General features: G+C 56.0%; 2 protein-coding genes across 3 annotated transcripts; both read left to right on the top strand.

Annotated features, from left to right (window-relative positions):
• The first annotated feature begins 2,073 nt into the window (after positions 1-2,073).
• On the top strand, positions 2,074-6,713 carry LOC309435806 (E3 ubiquitin-protein ligase TRIM7-like). 2 transcript variants are annotated; one of them, XM_082044549.1, is made up of 7 exons: positions 2,074-2,495; positions 3,566-3,652; positions 3,992-4,222; positions 4,373-4,395; positions 4,677-4,792; positions 5,076-5,108; positions 6,022-6,713. In XM_082044549.1, exons 1-7 carry the CDS (start codon positions 2,088-2,090, stop codon positions 6,531-6,533), a joined length of 1,410 nt encoding a protein of 469 aa, XP_081900675.1. In that variant the 5' UTR covers positions 2,074-2,087; the 3' UTR covers positions 6,534-6,713. The 2 variants fall into 2 exon arrangements, with proteins under 2 accessions (XP_081900675.1, XP_081900676.1); XM_082044550.1 differs by lacking the exon at positions 5,076-5,108.
• A 1,703-nt stretch (positions 6,714-8,416) lies between these two features.
• CDC25A (cell division cycle 25A) lies at positions 8,417-23,158 on the top strand. Its single transcript, XM_082045838.1, has 16 exons — positions 8,417-8,654; positions 10,855-10,940; positions 12,651-12,705; positions 13,358-13,393; positions 13,539-13,575; positions 13,965-14,066; positions 14,790-14,897; positions 15,683-15,796; positions 16,475-16,549; positions 17,177-17,329; positions 17,647-17,739; positions 18,102-18,164; positions 18,264-18,362; positions 19,078-19,208; positions 20,252-20,363; positions 21,763-23,158. The coding sequence occupies exons 1-16, from the start codon at positions 8,503-8,505 to the stop codon at positions 21,901-21,903; spliced, it is 1,557 nt and encodes a 518-aa protein (XP_081901964.1). The 5' UTR covers positions 8,417-8,502; the 3' UTR covers positions 21,904-23,158.
• Positions 23,159-23,167: the final 9 nt, after the last annotated feature.

Below are 23,167 nucleotides of genomic sequence, written 5' to 3'. Positions count from 1 at the left end.
GGCACAGGCTGGCGTGGGTCGGATGTGGCACAGGCTGGCGTGGGTCAGACGTGGCACAGGCTGGCGTGGGTCGGACGTGGCACAGGCTGGCGTGGGTCGGACGTGGCACAGGCTGGCGTGGGTCAGACGTGGCACAGGCTGGCGTGGGTCAGAGTGGCACAGGCTGGCGTGGGTCGGAGTGGCACAGGCTGGCGTGGGTCAGATGTGCTGCCCCAGGGCTGGTGTCCCGGGAGGGAGGTGCTGGTACGGGACACAGGGGCCCAGCTGCCCCGTCCCCCTGGCAGGGCTAAATGCAATTAGGGGAATAAAGAAATTAAAAGCAGAACTGACTGGCTCTCAGCAGCTCGTATTCATCACGCTGGCACCGCCACAGGCCTGGCAGCGTCCTTTTTCCTAAAAACTGAGAGATTCAGGGGGTTTTGACAAAAAAAGCCGCTGAGGGGTGTTTACTAGCCAGCTGCTGGGACCTGCCCAGGGAGCCTCGGGGACAGGCAGCCCGCTGGCACCTCAGTGTGGCCAGGCTGGCAGTGCCCGCGCTGTCCCCGGTGTCCCCATGCCCTGCACAGTGACTGCTCTGCCCGTCGTGCTCCTCGCCAGCCCCAGCGGCACCGGTTGTGTTGCGGTTTAACCACGGCCAGGTGACCTTCAGCGGCTGGAATGTCAACAGCGGCTGAAGCGCAGCTCCCGCAGCAGGGGCACGGCACAGCTGCCCGCTGGGACAGGCTCTGGGGACTCGCTGTGACAGGGAAGCAGGCAGAGGGGTGGCAGAGGCTTTTGGCAGGGCGGCGGCCTCCTGGGGAGGGGGATAATTCAGCTGCTTCATCGCCAGGGACAGCCCAGATGCCAGCTGCACGGCAGGGATGCTCCGTGTCCCCAAAAGTGCTTGGGGACCCTCCTAACTGGCAGCATGCTGGGGTGGGGGGGAGCAGAGCCAATGGCTGCCCATGGGGGTCTGATTTTGGGGATGCACCACTCACAGGGACCAAGCCCAGTGTCCCCGCAGCCCGCAGAGAGGCGCGAGGGGCTTAGGGCTCACTGGGGTGGCTGTTCCCTTCCTGGGGCCCCACTTCTGCCCTCCAGGTGCTGTGGGGCTGGGATGAGGCAAAGGAGACACCGGGAGAGCCGGGGGCGGCTGTGGGGCGCGGGGTGGCAGCCGGGCCCCCCGCCTGGGCCGGCCGCTCGGTTTGGGGGGATTTCGGGGGTGCAGGAAGGAGCTGGCAGCACGTGGCGAGGCAGCGGCCTCGGGAAGCGGCTCAGGGACCGGATTACACTCGGCTCCCCGTGTCACAGCTGCCGCGCTGACACAATCCCTTAAACTGCATTAACCCCCAACCCCGGTGGGTGGGAAGCGTGAGGCCTCGGGAGGGATCCCGCTCGGTGCCCCCAACATCTTTGTGATGGCCCGAGCCAGGGTGAAGCTCCTCGGGGCTCCTGGCAGCGTTTTGGGCCCCTCAGTTCCAGCAGGACAGGGAACTGCTGCAGAGAGTCCAGTGCAGCCACCAAGATGCTGCAGGGAGTGGAGCATCTCCCGTGTGAGGAAAGGCTGAGGGAGCTGGGGCTCTGGAGCTGGACAAGAGGACACTGAGGGGGGACTCATTGCTGGGGATCAATATGGAAAGGGGGAGTGTCAGGAGGATGGAGCCAGGCTCTTCTGGTGACAACCAGGGACAGGACAAGGGGCAATGGGTGCAAACTGGAACACAGGAGGTTCCACTTGAATATAAGAAACTTGTTGGGGGTGAGGGTGGCAGAGCCTGGCCCAGGCTGCCCAGGGGGTTGTGGAGTCTCCTTCTGTGCAGACATTCCAACCCCTGGACACCTTCCTGTGTAACCTCAGCTGGGTGTTCCTGCTCCATGGGGGATTGCACTGGATGAGCTTTCCAGGGCCCTTCAACCCTGACACTCTGGGATTCTGTGATACACAGACACACGCACAGATACACAGACACAGATACACAGGCACACACACGCAGACACCGCGCACACACACCCCCACACCCCCACGCACCCCCACACCCACACCCAGACTCACAGCCAAACGGACACTCCCCCCCAGCCCGCCCGTTCCGGGAAGCGGCGCTGTGGCCATGGCGCGGGCGGTGCTGGCGCTGGGGGACAGCCTGCAGGCCGAGGCCACCTGCCCCATCTGCCTGGAGCTGTTCTCCCAGCCGCTCATCACCGAGTGCGGCCACAGCTTCTGCGGGCCGTGCGCGGCGGAGCTGCTGGGGACCCCCCCGCGCCCCGCCGCCTGCCCGCAGTGCCGCCGGCCCGTGGCCCCGGGCTCCCTGCGCCCCAACCTGTCGCTGGGGAACGTGGCGGAGCTGGCGGGGGCCCTGGAGGAGGCGGCGCGGCGGCCCCGCTGCCCGGAGCACGGCGAGGAGCTGCGGCTGTTCTGCGAGAGCTGCCGGTGTGCGCTGTGCCCGCTGTGCCGGGAGCGGCCCCCGCACCGCCAGCACCCGGCCCGGCCCGCCGAGGAGGCGGCCCCGGAGCTGCGGGTACGGGGGTCGGGGCTGCGGGGCGGGCGGGGAGCCCTGCGTGTGTGGGACGGGGCCCTTCAGGGGCGGGTCTGCGCTGGGGTCCTCCGGGGCACAGATCAAGGTCCCCCTGGGGCACAGGGTCCCCTCCAGGGACAGGTTGGGTCCCCTCCAGGCGTGGGCTGGGGTCCCCTGAGAGTGCAGGGCAGGTCCCCCTGGGGCGCAGGTTGGGGTTCCCCCTGGGCATGGTTTGGGGTCCCCTCTGGGCACAGATCTGGGGATTCTTTCGAGGCACAGGTTGGGGTCCCCTCCAGGAACAGGTGGGGTCCCCTCCAGGCATGGACCTGGGTCTTCTCTGCACATAGGCTGGGGTCACCCTGGGGTCACACACAAGCTGGGGTCCCCTCCAGGCATGGACCCTCGGGTCACAGAGCAGGGTCCCCCTGGGGCACAGGTTGGGGTCCCCTCTAGACATGGACCTGGGTCCCCTATCTGAACACAGGCTGGGGTCCCCTTGGGGCACAAGTTGGGTCCCCTCAGGTCACAGCTGTGGATTTGGGTCCTGATCCAGCTGCTGGCGGGACGCCCCCCCGCCCCCCCCGCCGCAGCTCCCTCCACCCATCGCCTCCCCAGCCCGTCAGGGGTGCGGGTCCCTCTCGCTGCTCACCCCCCTGTGGCTCCGCAAGGTCCCCAGTGCCCCAGACGTCCCCAGCCAGGGCTGATTCTGCAGGGAACACGATGTCCCCCCAAAATGTAGGCTGGGGTCCCCCCTGGCAGCAGCGTGCTCTGCCGCAGGGCGCGGCTTGGAGGAGCGGGAGGTTTTCTTAATACTCCAGCCAATTTATGGAGTGTGTGTGAGACACTGTCACTGCAAACCTCTTCCCCCAAATCCCACTTCCAACACCAAAAGTTGTTTTTCTAATTAAAAACAAACAAACCAACCACAAACTTCAGGGTTCCCACATGAAGCTGTTCCAGAAATGTTTCTGGCAAAAAAAAAGCAGCTGCGAGTGGGGATGTCCCACATCATCTCACTAACATCATGCCAAAATCACCAAATACGCCTTTTCGTTTTGGTTTTTTCCTTCCAGGAGACACTCCAGAGCAACCTGGTTTTTCTACAAAAACAGAAAGAAGAATTGAAGCCCGGAGGAGAAGAGCAAAGCGATGCCCTGCTGGTGCGTGTTCCTCTCTGCACACGCCGCGCCCCCTGCCTGCTCACCCCCATCTTCACGAGCACGTCCCGTCTTTCCCTCTCCCCGTTTACATTCATCTCCTTTTCCATAACAACACTATTTTCTCTCTTTCTCTTTCTTTCTCTGTCCATCCCGCTCTCTAACTCCACTGTCTTGGTTCCATCAACATCCAGGCTTGCCACCCTTCTTCCCCCTCCACTCCTCCAGCTTTTCCTCCCCAAAATCTCTTCCCTTTCCCCCGTGATCCTTGACCCCACTTTGCAGCTCGGTTTCCCTGCGCCAGCGGGGTGGCTCAGGGACGTCCGCGCGGGTGCCTTGCAGGGGACAGTGGCCTCGGAGCGGCAGCGGCTGCGGGACACGTTCCAGGAGCTGCAGCAGTTCCTGCGGGAGCAGGAGGCCGTTCTGCAGGCACAGCTCGACCAGGTGCACGGGGAGCTCGCCGAGGAGCAACAACAATACATCTCCAGCGTTTCGGAGAGAAAATCGCTGCTGGACACGCTTATTGTGGAAATAGAGAAGAAACGTGACCAGCCGGTGGTGGAATTCCTCATGGTGAGGCCGTGTTGCCCACCCGGTGCTGTGATGCCCCCGATCCCCGTCACCCTGCGTCACGCGGGAGGGGACCAACCGTAACTCACCGCCCCGGGGGCCATGGTCATTCTCGGCAGCACTGGAGCTGACCTGGTGTTTTCTCTCTTCCAGGATGTTGGCAAAACCCTGAGCAGGTATGGAACGGGCTGAGCAGCGCTGTCCTCCCGCACGGAGGTTTGGAAACGCTGTGGGTGACCGAGCAGCAGCAGCTGGGGGGGAGGCGGCTTTGTATTTGACATTTCACGTGATGTTGTCTGGACCAGAGGCCATTGCACCCCTATTAAAGACGGGGTTCCCGTGCCAACAGCTGGGGCGCAGCTCCCCGAGTTCTGTTGCTGCAGGGGGGTTTCCCCGTTGCCCCCCTGGGCTGGCTGACTGCTGGGCTCAGAGCTCCTCTCGGGTTGTTTCCCCTCAGCTGCGAGGCGGCGAAGGCCCCGATCCCAGAGCCGGTTTCCCCGGAGCTGCAGAGGACAGTTCGGAGCCTCTTGGAGACGAGCCAGCTGGTCCTGGGTGCCATGGCCAAATTCAAAGGTAAAAAGCAAAGAAGTGGCGAGTGGTGCCTTGCAGTGTAGCCGGTGTCTGGGCCCCAGGCGGGTCGTGCTGCGGCACCGGGGCTGTCCCATGCTGTGCTTCCCCTGGGTTTGGCCTCTGTCCAGAGCTTGGGTGCAAAACCTGTCTCTGAGCTGGGCTTTGCTGGAGCCCAGCGCTGTGGGAAGTGGGGAGCAGGCTCCATGTCTGCTTGCTGTCCTGCTGGGGAGCAGGAAAGATGCAGCAAGAGGAGGGAGACTCATGCATCTTCCTTTCCTTCTGCTAGTGAACCTGCTGAGCGAGGTGGACAGAGAAAGGGGTAAGTTTCTGGAGCTGATGGGCACAAATGAGGGAGAAAGCTTTCCAGAAATTACTTTCTTCATGTCCTTGGGGCAGAGATGAGCTCACACCATATCTAAATCCAGGGTGTCTCCAAAACCAGGTCCGTGCGTTTCGATTAGGCCTGGTATCAAAGCCCAGGCCAGTCCCTGTGCTAGGCAATGCTCAAGGACACTGTCCCCTAGCGCCAAATGAGGGCCAGGGCAGCGTGAGGCCCTCGGCTTCCCTGGTGCTGGAGCCTTTTCTCTCCTCTGGCTGCGATGTGTGAGGCTGTGACCAGTTAAGCGAAGGGGCAGCACGCATTTCGAGCTGGAGGAATGGGTTCAGCGGAAGGCCTGGGGTGATGGCACTGTGCAGTGACACCTCTGTGGCCTTGTGGGATGGCCGCGGGATGGCAGCAGAACATCCCACATGAACGGGTGGCTCCGGCCTTGCAGTGACATTGCCCAGTTACTCGTCGGAGCAGGGTTAGGAGCTGGTTTTCCCTTCAGTGAGCACTTGTCACCCTTGTCACTGGGGCAGGGACTGGCCTTGCAGACGATGCTTCCTCACATCCCGGGGATATATTGCTCCCCAACACCTGGCCTGGCTGCAGCCCTGTCACACTCAGACCCAGTGATATCCAGCAAAGCAAGTTTAGTGGTGCCTGTCCCCTGCGCTCGGGGACACTGCAGGCTCAGTCCTCCTTCAGGGAGCGCTGCTTCGCCCGTGGGTCCCAGCGTGGAGGGCAGCGAGTGCCCCGTGCTGCCGAGGGTGCTGCAGGTGCTGTGTGTTTGCTCACGAGCACCCGCGGTGCTCACAGGACATGTCCCAGCCTTGCAGAAGAGGAGGGAGAGGTGCTGGTTTGCTTGTCAGCAGGCAGCAGCCTGATGTTTCTCTCTGTCGTGCATTAGTGAAGGTGACGCTGGACCCTGAGACGGCGAGTCCCTACCTGATCCTCTCGAAGGACTGTAAAACCGTGCGGCTGGGAGACAGACAGCAAAACCTCCCCGACACCCCCCAGAGATTCACGGGCAGCCCCAGTGCCCTGGGCTCCCAGGGGTTCGCGGCTGGGAGGCACTACTGGGAGCTGGAGGTGGGGGACGGGGACAGCTGGGCCGTGGGGGTGGCCGCAGAGTCCGTGCGGAGGAAGGACTCGCTCACCATGGCCATGGGGAAGATCTGGGCGCTGCGGCGGGACTGGGATCGTCAGTACACGGCGCTGCACATGCCCCCCGCCCCGCTGGCACTGGAGGAAGAGCCCCGGAGAATCAGGGTCCACCTGGACTACGAAGCGGGCGAAGTGACGTTCTACAACGCGGAGAACATGGCGCAGATCTTGCAGTTCAAGGCTTCCTTCACTGAGAAGGTCTTCCCGTACTTTTGGCTCTGGTCAAAAGAAACCTCCATCCAGGTGTGTGCCTGACGGGGTCTGATGTGTCCTGGTGCCCCATCCTTGGCCACCTGAGCAGGTGAGAGGGGCAGGAATGACGCAGCATCGAGCTGCAAACTTGCTGCAGCTCTGTCTGGGCTGGATCCTCCCTGTGCATCACTGCACCTCCTCCTGCCAAGTCCTTTGGAGCATTAAAAATGTGCTGTTGTTCTGCCTGGGGGTGTCTGCATGGCAGTGTCCTGGCCAAATCAATGTGACAGTGTCCTGTGTCTCCCTGTGGGTGCTCAGGACACACAAATAGCATGGATGATGTTCAGGTTGCCCATGCCGGTCTTCGGCAGTGCTGTGTGGCTTGGTGTGCTGTGCTGTGGGCAGCGTGGGGATGTGGCCACCCTGGGGGACAGCAGGATGACTGTGAACCAGCACTGGGCCCTTGTGGCCAGGAAGCCAATGGGACCTGGGGTGGGTTAGAAGGGGGTGGTCAGTAGGTCAGAGAGGTTCTCCTGCCCCTCTGCTCTGCCCTGGGGAGACCACACCTGGAATCTTGTGTCCAGTTGTGGCCCCTCAGTTCCAGCAGGACAGGGAACTGCTGCAGAGAGTCCAGCGCAGCCACCAAGATGCTGGAGGGAGTGGAGCATCTCCCGTGTGAGGAAAGGCTGAGGGAGCTGGGGCTCTGGAGCTGGACAAGAGGACACTGAGGGTTGACCTTATTAATGTTTATAAATATATAAAGAGTGAGTGCCACAAGGATGGAGCCAGGCTCTTCTCGGTGACAACCTATGACAGGACAAGGGGCAATGGGTACAAACTGGAACACAGGAGATTCCACTTGAATATGAGAAGCAACTTGTTGGGGGTGAGGGTGGCAGAGCCTGGCCCAGGCTGCCCAGGGGGTTGTGGAGTCTCCTTCTGTGCAGACATTCCAACCCCCTGGACACCTTCCTGTGTAACCTCATCTGGGTGTTCCTGCTCCATGGGGGGATTGCACTGGATGAGCTTTCCAGGGCCCTTCAACCCCTGACACTCTGGGATTCTGTGGCACCCGGGAGCTCAGGCTGGAGCCTCAGAGCTGCTAATGGTGGTGGTAACTGCTCAGGTAAAGCTGTTAAAAATTGTCACTGGAAAGGCAAATGTTCAGGGAGGGGAAGAGGCCAGAAGGGACAGCAGGTGCTCTGAAAAGCTGGGCATGTGTCTGTTGTGAAGGCAAATAGCAGCACCTGGATAAATATCAGTCTCTTGCGGGGCAGCCCGGCGGCTCCTGCATTCCGGAGTGTGCTGCTCATCCACGTCGCCACTCCAGTGCCGCGGCTCCACAAACGCAGCGTCCGCGCTGGGGACACGCACGCTGGCTCCTGGTTTCCGCACCGCCGCTCAGTCACCCTCACAAGAGCAGCCGCCGCTTCTCCAGTGGTGCTGCTCCTTTGTTGCTCTCACAAAGACCCCGTTTGAGGAGCAATTATGTGGGAAGGGGTCCTTGGCTCACGGGGGTCCAGTTACCCGCTGAGTTAGTGCCGTTTTCCCCTCATCTTTCCCCGTTTCGGCGCTCTCCCCTCAGGCTGTGCGCGGGGGAGGCCCGGCCGAGGGGATGTGGCGGCGAGGGGCGCAGCTCGGGGACTACACTTCCCAGCATGCAACGCGGAAGGAAAAAAGGCGTTTCATTCGGTGACCGCCTTCGCGTTGTATGCTGGGAAATGTAGTCTCCCTTTTGCCCCTTGTGTTAGTGGAGGCTCCTTATTGGCTGGCTTCTCTATTGGACAGGAGCGACGCCAAGCAGCGGTTGGAGGCGGGGCGAGGCGCCCGCCGCCCGTTCCTACTGGCCAAAACGAGCGCGGTGGGTGGGGAGATTTGAGAAAAAACACCCGCCCCCTTCTAACGTCGCGCAGAGCCGGGTTGTGATTGGTCGGGGGGAAGTTTGGCGCCAGCTTTGGAGCGGGCGACGGGTAGCGGCGGGGGTCAAAGCAGTGCGGGCCGCGCTGACAGGCGGGCGGCAGCGGGTTGAGCCATGGATCGCGCACCGGGCGGTTCTCGCCGCCGCCGGCTCCTGCTTCTCTCCCCGGCTTCTCCCGCTTCGCCCGCCGTGGTCAAGTCTCTCTTCCCTGCCGACCTCTCGCCGGTTTCCGACCTCCGCCTCACCCTGGAGCAGCTGGGACGCGGGTCAGTCAGAGCGCGGGCCCCTTCCCCCCCCCCAAACTGAGGGGCTCTGCCGCAGCGAGGCCTCAAGGGCCTGTTTTCCCCTTTTTTCCTCCCGGAGCAGAAGCGAGACCGAGGGGACCCCCCCCACCTCCCGCCATGCGAGTCCTCAAGGGCCTTTTCCCCCCTGCAGGCCCGGAGGTCTGGGGCAGCTCCTCTCCCCCTATTTAATTAAAAAACCCACACAAGTCCCTTCCTACACTGAGGAACTTTTCTCCTGCTCCCCCCCGCGAGCCCTCAGGGGGTTCTTACCCCTCCTCCCCGCTTTCAGAAGCCGCCTCACCTCCCCCCACCCCAAAAACCACCCCGAGGCCTCGCGGGTCTCGTCTCCTTCCCCCCCAGCCCCAAATGGAGGATCCCTGGGGGTCCCCCAGCAGCGAGGCCGGAGGGGCTCAGCCCCATTCTCGCCTCCCAACCCCCCGTTCAAACTGAGGCCTCGGGGGTCTCTTGTCCTCACCCTCCCCCCCGCCCCCCAAAAAAAAAACCACCGAGGCGTCCAGGAGCTGATTCTCCCTGCACCCCCCATGTTGCAAATCCGAGGCCTCCACAATTCCCTCACCCCCCCCTTTCCTGCCTCCGGCCCTGCGGAGCTCCCCCCTTCCCTCTGCCCCTAAATATCCCCTTTTCTCCCTAAGGAGCCCCAAATCTGGGCCACCCGTGCCCCACTGAGCCCCTGCCCATGTGTGGTGGTGTTTCCTGTGCCCTGGGCCCCCTTCCCTGTTCCTCCATGTGCCCCGTGTTCCCCTGGGCACCCAGCACTGGGCGCTTTCCCTTCCCTCCCAAATTAACGCCGGTACCTTTGTGTCTGTCCTTCTTCTGTCCGTCCCACATCATCTCGGCTCCTCCTTGCACACCCAGTTCCTGCACACCCCTCGTTACCATTTCGCAGATGGAAATCGCCGCAGTCTTGGGCTCTGCCGCTCCTCTCCCCCCATAACCGTGCGGCTGCTGGGCCCGGTTTTGCTGTTACTAGTCCCTAATTCCTTCATCCTGTTACTCCCAGAGTAATTTCTACAGTTTGTCCCTTGCGTGGCTCCTGCTTTGCCCTGGCCCTCATGGCTTTCCTGGTATTTGCCCTTTGTTTGCTCTTGATATCATCCTAATTTCTGTAATCACTTGCTTTCTTTATGATCCCTGCCTCCTTCAGATTCCTGAAATTCCTGTAAACAGCTCGCACTAATCCCCTCCGTGTCCATTTTCTGGTTTGGGGGCAATTTTTGGCGCAATTTTTTGTTTTAATTAACCCATGTGATAGTGGAGCCACAGCGAAGTAGCTTTTCCCTTATGGAAGGTAATGCGGGGAAAGGCTACGTGCGATTTGCATAACTCGGTACGGAACAGCGTGTGTGTGATGTGGCTCTGGAGAACCTGGAGGTTCCCTGTGCTCTGGTGGGGCCGGGGCTGCTCCACATCCACCTGCAGAACGATTTACCTGCTCGGATGGTTACGTGAGCAGAAAAGAACTTGTTTAGTTGAGAATACGAAATTTGAGCGCTAACTACTTACAAAAACGAGTTGGAAGAGTGGTCATTTTTCTATGCAAAACGATAATTAAATGGGTGAATGCCAAAAGGGTTGTGGTCCCAGAAGGACAATAGTACAGTTTGAGAGGTGCTAATGGGCTTCCAGGCACCAATAACCTATTGCACATTTAAATTGCTTTCAGTCCTAGAGTTCTATTGCGGGGTAGGTCATTCTGTTGTATTAGGATGTTCATTTGTGAAGGCAGAAGCTCAGAACAGGCTCTAAACCATCATTTCCAAAAAGCCCTCGCAGCTGGTGTGTCATGAGAAAAGCCTGGTAGTGTGCGAGGTGAGCAGAAAGGCAACCAGGAGAGTTATTGTCTGGAATTACACTCTCCCTGTGTCTCTTTTGGAAATCTAACTTCTCATATAATCAGCAGTGCATGTAGAGGCTTAAAACAAACCAAACCAGGGTGAGAGCGCTGTGGGTGTAAGATGGGAGGGTGTTTGCAAGCGCGGTGGTGTCTACAGAGCACAGGGGAGCGCGGTCTGCGGGCGGCCAAGCTGCACTCCTTGCGCTCGGCTGCTTTTAAAGATTTCGGGTGGTGATGCCACGTGCCATACGTTTACATCCGCACGCTCCTATTTTGTATTTCTCACTTCCATGAGCTTTTAAACCAAACTCCTGATTTCCTTTACAGTCAGCATGAGAATGCTGAGCAAGACCTGGAAAACAAGAATACAAATGGTTTACAAAGAACAGTGTCGTCGGAATCCACAGACTCAGGTACAGCTTTCTCAATTAATAAATAACGAGCGAGGAAGGAAAAGCATTGTATCTTTACGCTGCTTCCCCTGCAAGCAGCTTCCAGGTCGGGCAGAGAACCAGCGTTTCCCACCCACAATCCCTGCAGCTCTGGAAAGCAGGCGGGCAAACCATCGCTTGAAGAGCTTCTGTCCGTCGTGGTTTGGGTGGTGGGTGGGTGGTTTTTTTGCTTTAATTGTGCTGAGATATGTTGGCAGTTGAGCTAATGGGGAGGAAAAACTGGTTCTGCCCCCGTCTGTGGCAGACGGCTTTTTCCTTTCTCCTGGGGCTGTGCGGCCGTGGCTGCTGCCCCGTCGTGCTCCGCTCCAGCGGGTTCATCGCCGCTGTTTTGATTGCCTTGGTGTTCTGCTCTGTCGGGAGGGGCAGCACCTTGTCGGGCTGGGTCGCCCTCGCTGCGGCAGAGCCGGCTTCAGGTGACGGCTCTAGAAGTGTTGGGGCCGTGGGCTGAAGAACTGGGAGACAACGGTGGTTTCCTCGCTGTCGGGGTTCGCTGTGTATCTGCGTTCAGCTCCCGAGCGCCCCGGTTTGTGTTTGTGTCCCATGGAGGGTGATGGCTTTGATGACAGTGAGTTGTCAGCGTGTGGTTTCTCTCCGTAACCCCGTCCTGTGCTAACCCGCTCAGCTCCAGGCTCTTGAGCAGGGTTTATCTTGTGGTTTGGGGTTTTCTTTTTGTGTTGTGGTTTTTTTTTTTTTGTTTTTTTTTGTTAACACGAGCCGCTTATTTACCTGAAACCTGAGAAGCTGCTGCCTACTTTTTTTCCAGATGAGATGTTTGTGATACTGTTGATACTGTGATACTGTTTTATCAGTGCAAACGAAATAAGCTATTACCCGTAAAACATACCTCGCAAACAACAGAGCAGGATACAGTAACTGAGCTTGCTAAATCTCCACTTTCTTCTTGGCTTTTTTCCTTTTTCCCTTGTCTCCAAAGCAGATGTTCAGTGCTTCCAAACCACTCGGGATTAAGGTTTCTGCTCTGCTGAGACCGCGACCCTCACGTTAGTCAAATTAATTCTTTGCAGTTGGTTTAGGTCGCAGTCCCTGAGGCAGCAGCAAGTCCTGATGGTGCAGCGGGTCTCTGGAAGCTGCTGGCCCATCACGATACAAACCCCCTCGGGAAGCTGCGTTTAAGTCACCTTGGCATCCAACTGTGCTTCAATGCTCTGTTGCTGGGGTGTTTTGCGCTTCTGAAGTGCTTGCCGTTATTTCCGGTCGCTAGCATGCATTAAGAAGGACCTTTTGACTACTTTTTTTTGGGAACAAGCCCAGAATTTCTTCCCATGAAGAGGTGTAACTAAAAACACGGCTTAAAAAGCCCTGAAGGACTGAGTTGTTTGTTAAGATGTGTGTATGAAGGAATAAATAAGTCTGGGGTATTCCATGTTCTGTGGCAGCACTGTGTTCTAGATGACATATGCAGGGCCAGGGCTGCTTTTTTAACTACTCCTATTTCCCCCAAGCACTAGCACTGGATTATCTATGGCCAAACCCAGTGGTATGAAGTACCTGTGACTGGTATTTCCCCAGCGCTGAGGTGAGGCTGCAGACGGGACTTTCCGCATTAGTTCCCGGTCTGAGCTTGGGGTCTTTGAGGAAATCTGTACCAGTGTCCAACGCTTTGTGTTTCCCAGTTCCTGCTCAGTAGAAAACACCATCTCTTCTCTGCAGGTTGTGCTTTGGATTCGCCCGGTCCCGCGGCCTCGAACGATATCATGGAGGAAACGTATGTAACCATATTCTCAGCCCGACCTGGGTGTTTTGCGTTGCAGCACTAACATGAGCTCACAAGCAGCTTGGTGTGCTTTTTCCTTGTCCGGTGTGCGTGCATCAGGCTCTTCTCTCCCAAACCTCTCCTAAAAGTGCGTGCTCTGCAGCCCAAGACGCGAGGTTCTGTCTCGTTTGTGTCCCAGAGTGTTTAACGAGTGCTGGGTCTGAGTTAAAGCGTTGTAACCAGGCGCTGAGCACGACACTGGCGCCTCACCAGCCTGAGGCTGCACCCACTTGCATGTAAGTTGTAGTTTTCACTCAACGCTTAAATTGTATTTATGCTGATGGGTGTCGTAACTGATGGCAAGCGGTTGCTCTGAGCTCTGAATTTGCCCCTCGCAATTAGATTATTTTTCTTCTCATCTTCTGTCCCCAGGGACGGGGGATGGGTGCCCCTGGTCTCTGATTTACTGAGCTTTTCTTCCTTCAACCCACCTTCTGGTCTAAACGATGCTGGAGAAAATTGGTGAAGGGAGGGGAGAAGGACTAAGTGTCATCAGGAAAAATGTTGGCTCCTGCTTATCATAGCACTCTGTGACTTAACACAAGGTTGATTTGCAGTGTGTTACCCTTCGGTGCTAACTGGGGGACATCTCGCTTGCTTTTAGGTTTGAGAAAGCAATTCTTGAATCCAGCAGGCTGAAGTGAGTATAATTTTGTTTTAGCTTCTCTGTCAGTGACTGTTGTAGCTTGTGGAGTTTTACTGGGGGGAAACAAAGTGACTTTTACTCGTGTTACTGTCTTTTAAAACAAACTATTGAAATAAATCTTGGTTCTTCTTCGTTGTAGCCTGCGAATGCCTTTCAGAAGAATCCATTCACTGCCGGTAAGTGGGGGTGCTGTTGGTATTGTGTAAATGTTAAAGGATTTAGCATGTTAAGTGTTTTTAGTTGGATACATTCCATAACTCGTTAATTTTCGGGCTTCAAGAACAGCTGCTGTGCTACCTAATGAAAACTGTCAAAATTACAACTTGTAAACTTGAAATCTCACTCATGTTGGGGTGAAATTGCTGTGACGTGGCTTCGTTGCTAATGAGGCAGAAGCGTTTTGGTACCTGTACCGAGGTGTCGGCATTAAAGACTCCTGCACATAATTTGCACCAGTGTGTAGCCAGAGACATTACAATCTTTATTAACTCATTTCTTGCTTAAAATGTTATACAAAGAGCGTATTGCACAATCCTGAACTGGCGCTTTTCTCTGCTCGCCATAGCAAAGCCTCCTGGGGTCCAGCCCCGCGCTGAAGAGGAACCATTGCGACTCGCTGGATGGGGACGCTTTGCAGCTCTTGGAACAAGAGGAGAACAAGGAGAATGTGAGTGTCTCTGCGCGGTGCACACCCCTCCAGCGGGTGCAAAAGGCGTCTTTACCTTCTGCTGGGCCGTCCTTTGGACACAATAACATTTTGTGTGGATTGTCTTGGCAGTGAAGTGCAACAGCACCAATTATAGCAACTGCAAACTGATGATAGGTTAATAAAAATCCAGCAGACCATGCTGCTTTGTGCTGCTGCCCCGAGTCCTTTCAGGCTGCGGTATGGGGAGTTGTGTCCTCACCGCCAGCTTTAGGACAGCGAGGGGTGTCTCCAGAAAGCTCTTGAGATAAGTCACCTCATCTCTTCCCACTGCTGGCGCGGGGAGCCCTGGTGCCTTGTGGCACAAACTCCCTTTTTAACTTGGTCTGAGAGGCTTTGCTGCTGGAAATGCCGTCGGTAGGACGGTGACGGGGCTCTGCAGGTGTCAGTGGGCTGGGCTGCCTTTAAAACTGACTTATTTTGCCGAGAAGTTGCCTGAGAAAAGAAATAGAAAAGCCCTCAGCCTGTAGGTGATAACAAGAGGATAAAAGCTTGATGTTGGTAAATGAATCACTGTTGTAGCATTTTTAATTGGAAAACATTTGATTCACGCTATTCCTGGTGGTAGCAGGGAAATTAAATACAAAACATCAGGTTTAAAAAACCTAAAGGATAAAATGGTCCTAGCAGCTTACACTGTTTGTAGTTTTGGTAAAAAAATCACTTTGCTGTTTTTTAATTCAGGAATCATTTGAGTTTAAGAAGCCAACCAAACCAGCTTCTCGCAGCTCCCTGCATGTCCGTGACAAAGGTGCTCCCGGGCCACGGCAGAATTCATCTCCAGCTCCCGTGGTAAGTCCAACCCTCTTTGCAACTAATTCTCACCTTGTCCTCCGCATACCTGCTGCGTGGGAGCAAAAAGAATTGCATCACGAGTCTAAACCAGGGCTTGTTAATCACCCCTGCTCACGAGCCAAAGAGGAAAACTGCCCTGTCTGCCAACCCCTCACGTTTGGCTCGCAAGAGGGTGGAAACGTGGATCGTTCTGTGCCGGGCGAGTCACGGCAGAGCTGAGGTGCTGCACTAAGCCAAGGGAGTGTGCAAGAGAGGAGTTTAGTTTGTAATTGTTTTCACTGTCAATAAAGTAGATATTTATATTGAGGCAGATGCATTTGGAGCAATGGAGCCAACTGTGTAGATGCAGATGAATGTCCAGATACGACACGCAGGAAGAAAATATTACCTTGTTCATGTTCTGTTGCTTAAAAAAAGCAGCTGAAAGAACATGATGCCCCCAAACAGAGCTGGGGGAAATAAGTCTTGTCTCCACTCCTTCAGTCTGTCAGTCCTTCATCCTGTGCTCATCAGCTGTGGAGTTTATGTTCATTCACATTCCTGTTGTCACCACCTGTTTCTCTCCTTTGCACCTTGGCTGGGTGGCCCTTCCAGAGAAGAGGGTTATTGCTTAACGAGGCAACGAGGCTCTGCTGCTGGAGGGGTTTGCTCCTCGCTGTATTGCAGGTGGTGGGACAAGCGCCATGTTTCGAGCGGAACGGCATCGCCTCTGGGGTTACAGCGTCTGCAGGAAAGAGCGTTGTTAAAATTAACTCTTGTTAAAATTCACTGTCTTGTCACAGTCTCCCATGGGGGAGAACTCCAGGCCAGCCTTCCTGCCGCAGTCCTCCCTGCCTTCCTCCGAAAGCGAAGATGACGATGGGTTCCTGGAGCTGTTAGACGAGCAAGATTTGAAGGTACGTACAAAGGAAATACGATAAATATTCCAAAATCAGCTCTGTCTAACGTTAGTCTGCTGGCAGTGTGTCCGTGGTGCAGGTGTGTGCCAGCAGAAGGCAAGGTGGTAAATCAAGCCACAAAAAGTGGGGAATCCGAGCAGATGCGTCCTCACCGTCTTTCTCAGCTCCCGCGTTCCCGTGTCTCTGTCGTGCACGCGCTCTTTCCCAGCACGGACACTCGTGTCTCTGTTGTACACGTGCTCTTTCCCAGCGCGGACACTGGGATTTACTCAGGTGTGAACAGCATCTTAAGAGTCGCTGCCGTTCCCGTTGGCAGACGGGAGCCGCGTTACCGGAGAGAATTACTTGGACAGTTGACATTTTTCTTTAGGAACTTGCTGAAAGAGCTACAGGTGATGTTTGCTGTGGAGCCACTTAAACAGAAGATGGTTTCATACTGAATTTGAAATGCTTAAAGCTTTGGAGCAACGTCATTGTCAATCAGTCAATGAGCTGATAGAACTTACCTTCTCCAACATGTCTGGGCTTGGTTCCATTATTTCATTCAGAACTGGACTAGTGACTGAGTTAAATTCCTGAAGCTGCTCTGGGGGCTGAGTTCAACAGGAGTGTTTTCCCAGCTGTATTTCCAGCCCCTGCCGAAACAGATGAGAATGAGCTTTATTCTTTCCTCAGAATGCCGAGGAGGTGCCATCCGACGTGTCGAGCCTCTGGACCGCGCCGCTGGTCATGAGGAGGACGGACAATCGGGTGAGTGTTCGGCGAGCACAACAGAGCGGAGGCGGGACTGTGTTCCGCAGCCCTTGCCCTGCGGGACAAGCGGCCTCACTGTCCCTGATCCCTAAAAACAGCAACAAAACAACATCTGGCACAAACCCCCTTCTGTGTTCTGGTGTCTGTTTACCTGGAGAACTTTGTCAGGGTGGAACAATGCTCCGTGTGTGCATATATATAAAGGTATTAACTTTCTTTTTACAAAATCACTTCATAAATGCAAGAAGATTGTGACTTCCCTTATCAGATACTTCTTGATGTATCCTGAAGGTGTGTCCCACAGACTCCTGTGGGATGCCTGTAGCTCAACCTTCTGACAATAGAATGTGAAGGGGGTTTAGAGCCCAGCAAAAAGCTCCGTAATCTGCTGATAGATTGTCTGCTAATTAGTATAAATCACTCTGCCAGCACTTTGTGTTGCTTAGTCTGTGCAGCAAGAATCGAGTGTGGCTGGAAATGCAGGTCCCGGGTTTGGGTGACCCCGACATCCTGCTCATGCTGCGCAGCGGCAGCATCTTCTGCAAGGCACAGTGGTCTGAGGTTTGCGTGGTTTCTAATCCAGATCTTCGCTGGGCAGCTCTTGACGTGTGTCCCTCCTCGCAGGCCAAGCGCTGCCGGCTGTTCGGCTCTTCCTCTGTGCCCAGCGCCGCGGGAAGAGCCACCCAGAAAAGGATGGAGAGGTCCCAGGAGGAGGATTCGCCGGGGAAGAGCAAGAAGAGGAAAAGCCTGCCCGGGGTGCCCGCCGAGGAGTCAACGGTCGGTGCCTGCGCCCCTGATGGTGTGACGGAGCGTTAATTAGGAGGGGATCTAATATAGGTGTCTAGTTAGTGAGAGGGAGGTTTTTGAGGCAAATTGCTGACCCAGGAAAACTGCATTTTCTGCATGTAGTGGCTGGGGTTGCTGGTGCAGGAGTTGCGTAGTCTTGAGCCCGAGTTTTGGCTTTATCCAAAGGGGAAGCTGAGGGGTCGCAGATCGGGGATTCAGAGTGGATTCTGGGGTTTTCTGTTAGGTTTTGGGAGAGGATCTGTCCGCTGTCAGCGCTCGGCACTGATCTCCAACCTCTGTTCCCCCAGAGTCTGAAAATGGTGAAGACGCAATCCTGCACCGCAGAGATCGAGAGCATTTTGGACAGTGACCAGAGAGACCTGATTGGGGACTTCTCAAAGGTAACCCAAGCCACTTAACTGGCCAAGTGGTATTCCAGTGGCCTCTCTCGGTAGCGATGTCTCAAACCAGCCGAGCAAAGCGCTTTAACAAACACTCCATGTCCAAATTACTGGGAGAGGCTGTGGGTGAGAAGGCTCCTCTCTGAGGGGAGGCAGAACGCGAGTCACTTGTGCTCATTCAGAAAGATCTACCAAATTACTCAGGAGAAAAAAATGGAATTCTGTGCTTGAATTTTGGAGTTGTTAGTTTTAACTCTTGAGTTTTGCTGAAGAGATTCTTGTCAATAAAGCAGCTGTTACGAGATTAACGGCTGGACACTCACGCCTGGGATTTTCTCGGTTAAATGCTGTCTGTTTTCTAGGGTTATTTATTCCACACTGTCGACGGGAAACATCAAGATTTAAAATATATCGACTCGGAAATGGTATGTGTCCCAGTAAGAAAAATCCTTCACTGGGGGAGGAGGGAATTAAACAAAACCCAACACAGAACATCTCAACCAACCAAACTCTGTGTTTCTCAGATTGTGTCTGTGCTGACTGGGAAGTTCGCGAGCTTCATCAAGGAGTGCGTGATCATCGACTGCAGATACCCGTACGAGTACGAGGGAGGACACATCAAGGTGTGTTGACCCCGTAAGAGCCACGTAGAGTTGTCTGGTGGTGCAAACTGGGGTCCCTGTGGGGCTGCTCTTCCCCAGCGAGTGTCAGAGGCCCTGGGGATGTGACACGGATGAGACACTCAAGTGTCCCACTGGCATTGGAACAGGCAGTGCTGGAGTCGCCATCCCTGGAGGGTTGGACAGATGGACATGAGGTTCTCAGGACATGGGGCAGTGCTGGGGTGGGTTATGGTTGGACTCCATGATCTCGAGGGGCTTTTCCAGCCCAAACGATTCCATGATTCTCCCTCGAAGGAGGGAGCGCTCCCCTTCCCTTCAGCGGAGGGTTGGCCTGGGTGGCAAGACGGTTCCAGAGGAGCCTGTAAGACACTCTGTCCAGCATCCTCATACCTAGGGAAGCTAAAATTAAAATATTAAAGTTAATTTAAACCACAGATTTTAAAGAACAAACCGCTTTGCCAAACTGAATTGATTTTGAAGTTTGGTGCTCGAGCCAGCTGGCCGGCCCTCGCAAATGCCATGAGACGGGGAGGGGAATCCAACCAGCCACGAGCTCTGGCTCTTGAAATGGGCACCTGGAACGGGTCCAGCCACCCAGAGTGGCTGTTGGACTGTCCGTGATGTTCTGCTGGGCTTTGAGGTCGTGTTCCCGGTGGCTGGAGAGGGTGGGCGGGTTCGTTCTGCTCCACTCAGTGTGTGGGCTCTGCCGTCACAGGGCGCGGTGAACCTGCACATGGAGGAGGACGTGGAGGAGTTCCTGCTCAAGAAACCCATCCAGCCCTCGGAGAACAAGCGCGTGATCATCGTGTTCCACTGCGAGTTTTCCTCCGAGCGGGGCCCTCGCATGTGAGTTACCGTGTCCTCCCCAGCTTCTGTGCTGGCTGGGAGCGGAGCTTTCGGGGTGGCACCGCTTAGCGTGCCTCTTGGTATGAGGTTTATCCCAAGTAGATGTTGGTTGTCACCTCTGGTGAGGATGTGACACAAACTATGACGTGGTTGGGAAATTACATATTAGAGAGCAGTGTAGGGAAAGGGACCTGGGGGTCCTGGTGGACAACAGGATGACCATGAGCCAGCACTGGGCCCTTGTGGCCAGGAAGCCAATGGCATCCTCAGGTGTATTACAAGGGGGGTGGTCAGTAGATCGAGAGAGGTTTTCCTTCCCCTCTACTCCGCCCTGGTGAGACCACACCTGGAATATTGTGTCCAGTTGTGGCCCCTCAGTTCCAGCAGGACAGGGAACTGCTGGAGAGAGTCCAGCAACAATGATGATTAAGGGAGTGGAGCATCTCCCGTGTGAGGAAAGGCTGAGGGAGCTGGGGCTCTTTAGTTTGGAGAAGAGGAGACTGAGGGGTGACCTTATTAATGTTTATAAATATATAAAGGGTGAGTGCCACGAGGATGGAGCCAGGCTCTTCTCGGTGGCAAACAATGATAGGACAAGGGGTAATGGGATCAAGCTGGAACACAAGAGGTTCCACTTAAATTTGAGAAAAAACTTCTTCATGGTGAGGGTGGCAGAGCCTGGCCCAGGCTGCCCAGGGAGGTTGTGGAGTCTCCTCTGGAGACATTCAAAACCCGCCTGGATGTGTTCCTGTGTAACCTCATCTGGGTGTTCCTGCTCCATGGGGGGATTGCACTGGATGATCTTCCGAGGTCCCTTCCAATCCCAAACATACTGTGATACTGTGAGTGAATTTGGCTGGGATGCCGAGATGGAAAGGGAAGGAAAACCAGTCGGCCGTGGCTTCGCAGCCAGTGTGGGCGTCAGCACGTCCCCGGCGGGCAGAACCTGGTTCTGTGACCCCGGAACGGGGAGTGTTGGGTCAGCGCTGTTTGGTTTCGTTGTTGTTAATGTGAGATTGACTGCGGGCTCGTTCCTGCCCCAGGTGCCGCTTCGTGCGGGAGCGGGACCGGCTGGGTAACGAGTACCCCAACCTGCACTACCCCGAGCTCTACGTGCTGAAGGGCGGCTACAAGGACTTCTTCTCCCGCTGCCGCGTAAGTCACGGCCTCTTAAACTCTCCTCTCACACTCGGGGAGGAAACAACAGATCAATAACTGATGTATTCACACTGGATCTCTTTGGAGCGGGGTGGTTTTCCTGGGGTGGCTTTTCCTGCTCTGTTTCTTGGTGCTGTCCCGCACTGAGGGCAGTAGCTCTCTGCAGCTGAAAGGTTTTTGCACTTATCTCAGGAGTAAAAAATATAAAACTAGTTTCTGCCCTTTGAGAACAAGTTCAGAATGTCCTTTGACTCAGGACAGCTCGGCCTGTGAGGAGCGGGCAGGCAGAGAGCCGGGTGGTAATCGCCGTGTAGCAACTGCCAACCTGACATCTCGTACTGCACTGAAATGTAACAGCAACACTGAAAAACATGAGCTTTGAGTTTTCAGCCCCTGATTTGGAAAAGGAAGCCCAGCAATGCCCCCAGCTCTTCCCAGCGCCATGTGTCTTGTGTCACTCGGCTTCTGCTGCGCTGGCATTTTGGCGGCCGAGCTCTCTCTCTCCTGCTCTCCCCCCATCCCGTCTGTGCCCCGACTGTCACGTTAGTCCCTCTCCAGCCCCGCGCTTTGTGTTTTCTCTTTGCTGTTCTGTGGTTTGGTGCGTTCTCAGCCCATATGAGATACCTGGCGTGGGGCTGTCTGTGGTTCCCGGGGGTGTGTTGTGCCTCCCAGCGCTGGGGCAGCTGTGGGGGATCCGGGCGTTGGTGTGGATGGTTTTTGGCTCCCGCGCGGCTGAGAACACCGAGGTTTTGCCTCTGGTCCCTCTCGAGGTGGCAGGACCAGGAGCCTCAAGGTGGCAGCAGGGACCAGCCGATGGCAGCAGGGACCAGCCGGTGGCAGCGCGGACCAGCGGCCTGGCCAATCTGCTGCCTTTTGTGCCCTTTGTGCCAGGCCCCGGGCTCAAACACTCCCCACATCTGCGCGGTTTGAGGTGGATGCTGCACAGACTCAGCTTGTGTATCAATGGCTGCTGGAGAGTTCAGAGTGAGAGCTGAGGGCTGGAAGCCCTTCAGGTTCCAGCCACTGCTTTTGGAGTCGCTGTATCCCAAATATCACCGGGGTTTGTGCAGCAGTGGTTCGTTTCTCCCACAAAGGGCTGTGGGGCATTGGAACAGGCTGCCCAGGGCAGTGCTGGAGTCACCAGCCCTGGAGGGTTGGACAGACGGACATGAGGTTCTCAGGACATGGGGCAGTGCTGGGGTGGGTTATGGTTGGACTCCATGAGCTTGAGGGGCTTTTCCAACCAAATGATTCTGTGGTTCTCTGAGAGTCCTGCCCAGGGTGGGAGCTCTGGGTCTGTTTATTGGGGTGGTTGCTGTTTAAATGGCTCCGCTGGTGACTGAAGGAGATCGCGGCTCCTGCGCCACACCAAACAAACCAGCTTCTGTTTCCCCAGAGCTTCTGCGAGCCCCAGAGCTACCGCCCCATGCACCACGAGGACTTCAAGGAGGACTTGAAACGGTTCCGCACCAAAAGCCGGACCTGGGCCGGCGAGAAGAGCAAACGGGAGCTGTACAGTCGGCTCAAGAAGCTCTGAGGGCTGAGCCGGGCTCGCCAGGACTGGCTGCGGTCCCGCTCGGGGTCCCGCTCGCCCGCCGGCGCTGGACCCAGGGGACACCAGCACCCGCGTCCCCCGGGGCGGCTCTTGGCAACCACGCTGCTTCGTGGAAACGGCTTCTCGTCCCTGTCACGTCCACAAAGCGCCCGGGGCGGGGGGACGCTGCCCTGTGCCACCCGCGGGCTGCGTGCTCTGAGCAGGGAGGATGTTTTAGTGCCTGTTGTTTTTTAAAAAGCTTTATTTTATTTAAATATAGTCAAACGAAGCTAACGCTGCTGCAGTTGAATCATCTGCATTGTACTGAGACTTTGTTCTTGCCGCCTGCGGGGGTGGGAGGTTTAGTTGTGTGTTTTTCAGCTGCAGCTTCGGTTCTGTGTTGTAGTAGCTTAAGGGGTGAAGGAAAATAGGAAGCGGTTGGTTACAGCTGGAGGTTCCCACCTCGCTCAGCTGTTGTGTCGTGAGAACTTCTTGACGAGGACGGGCTGAGGGGAAACTGCTTATTGTACGTAGATACCACGTTTGCCTCATTTACTTAACCTAGATTGCTTTATTTTGTAGTCACTTGCGTTTAGCTGCTGCTTTAGTTCTAGAGGATTTGGTGTTTCACAGTGAGAACTCCTGGGCCCCGAGGGAAATTCGGCTGATCTGGAACCGGGTGCCAAAGCTGGTCCTGGGTTTCTTAGCTGCGTATTATTGTGGAACGTGTCCAGAACCGAGCGTGAGGAACCACGTCCGTGATCCTGGGGGCTGTTCTGGACCCGCTCCTGCTGCCGGGGCCGCTTCTCCGCGAGCAGAAGCACTTGCCAGGAAACATAAGGAAATCAAGTTCATTTTTGAAGGAAGAACATCCCCAGCGGCGCCGGACCCTGTGCCCTGTACCCAGCCCCAAAGCAGAACTGGTGCTTCCCCGGCACCGCCGTGCCCGTCCTGGAGCTGCTTTGCTGCCCATTCTTGATGTCGTGTGAACCCGCAGCCGGGGGGACGGCGGCTCCTCCACCCGACTTGGGGAACCCGCTGCCCGAACAGCCGTGTCGCGGGGCTCTGCGTGTCGAACCCCGAGCTGCTTGTACCTGTGTCAAAAAAATACTGAACTGGAGGCGCCTTATGTGGAATTTTAACTTCTTTTTTAAAACTGTTTCTTAAACCTGCTGTAAATCGTCTTGTGAACTGGAAGGATGAACTTGGAGCGCTTTCTCTTTAAAAGAAAAACAAAAATAAACCCTATATTGCTGGTTTCCCTCAC

The sequence above is a fragment of the Streptopelia decaocto genome (genome assembly GCF_964273445.1).
Source record: "Streptopelia decaocto genome assembly, chromosome: 2".
NCBI lineage: Eukaryota > Metazoa > Chordata > Aves > Columbiformes > Columbidae > Streptopelia > Streptopelia decaocto.
This window is presented reverse-complemented; position numbering and strand designations above follow the sequence as displayed.

Excerpts from the sequence above, each read along its gene's own strand:
- LOC309435806 (XM_082044549.1), top strand. The coding sequence starts at position 2,088 with ATGGCGCGGGCGGTGCTGGCGCTGGGGGACAGCCTGCAGGCCGAGGCC. Across the intron at positions 2,496-3,565 it reads AGGCGGCCCCGGAGCTGCGG|GAGACACTCCAGAGCAACCT; the intron begins GTACGGGGGTCG and ends TTTTCCTTCCAG. Across the intron at positions 4,793-5,075 it reads TGCCATGGCCAAATTCAAAG|TGAACCTGCTGAGCGAGGTG; the intron begins GTAAAAAGCAAA and ends TCCTTCTGCTAG.
- CDC25A (XM_082045838.1), top strand. The coding sequence starts at position 8,503 with ATGGATCGCGCACCGGGCGGTTCTCGCCGCCGCCGGCTCCTGCTTCTC. Across the intron at positions 13,394-13,538 it reads CTTGAATCCAGCAGGCTGAA|CCTGCGAATGCCTTTCAGAA; the intron begins GTGAGTATAATT and ends TCTTCGTTGTAG. Across the intron at positions 15,797-16,474 it reads TAGACGAGCAAGATTTGAAG|AATGCCGAGGAGGTGCCATC; the intron begins GTACGTACAAAG and ends TTCTTTCCTCAG.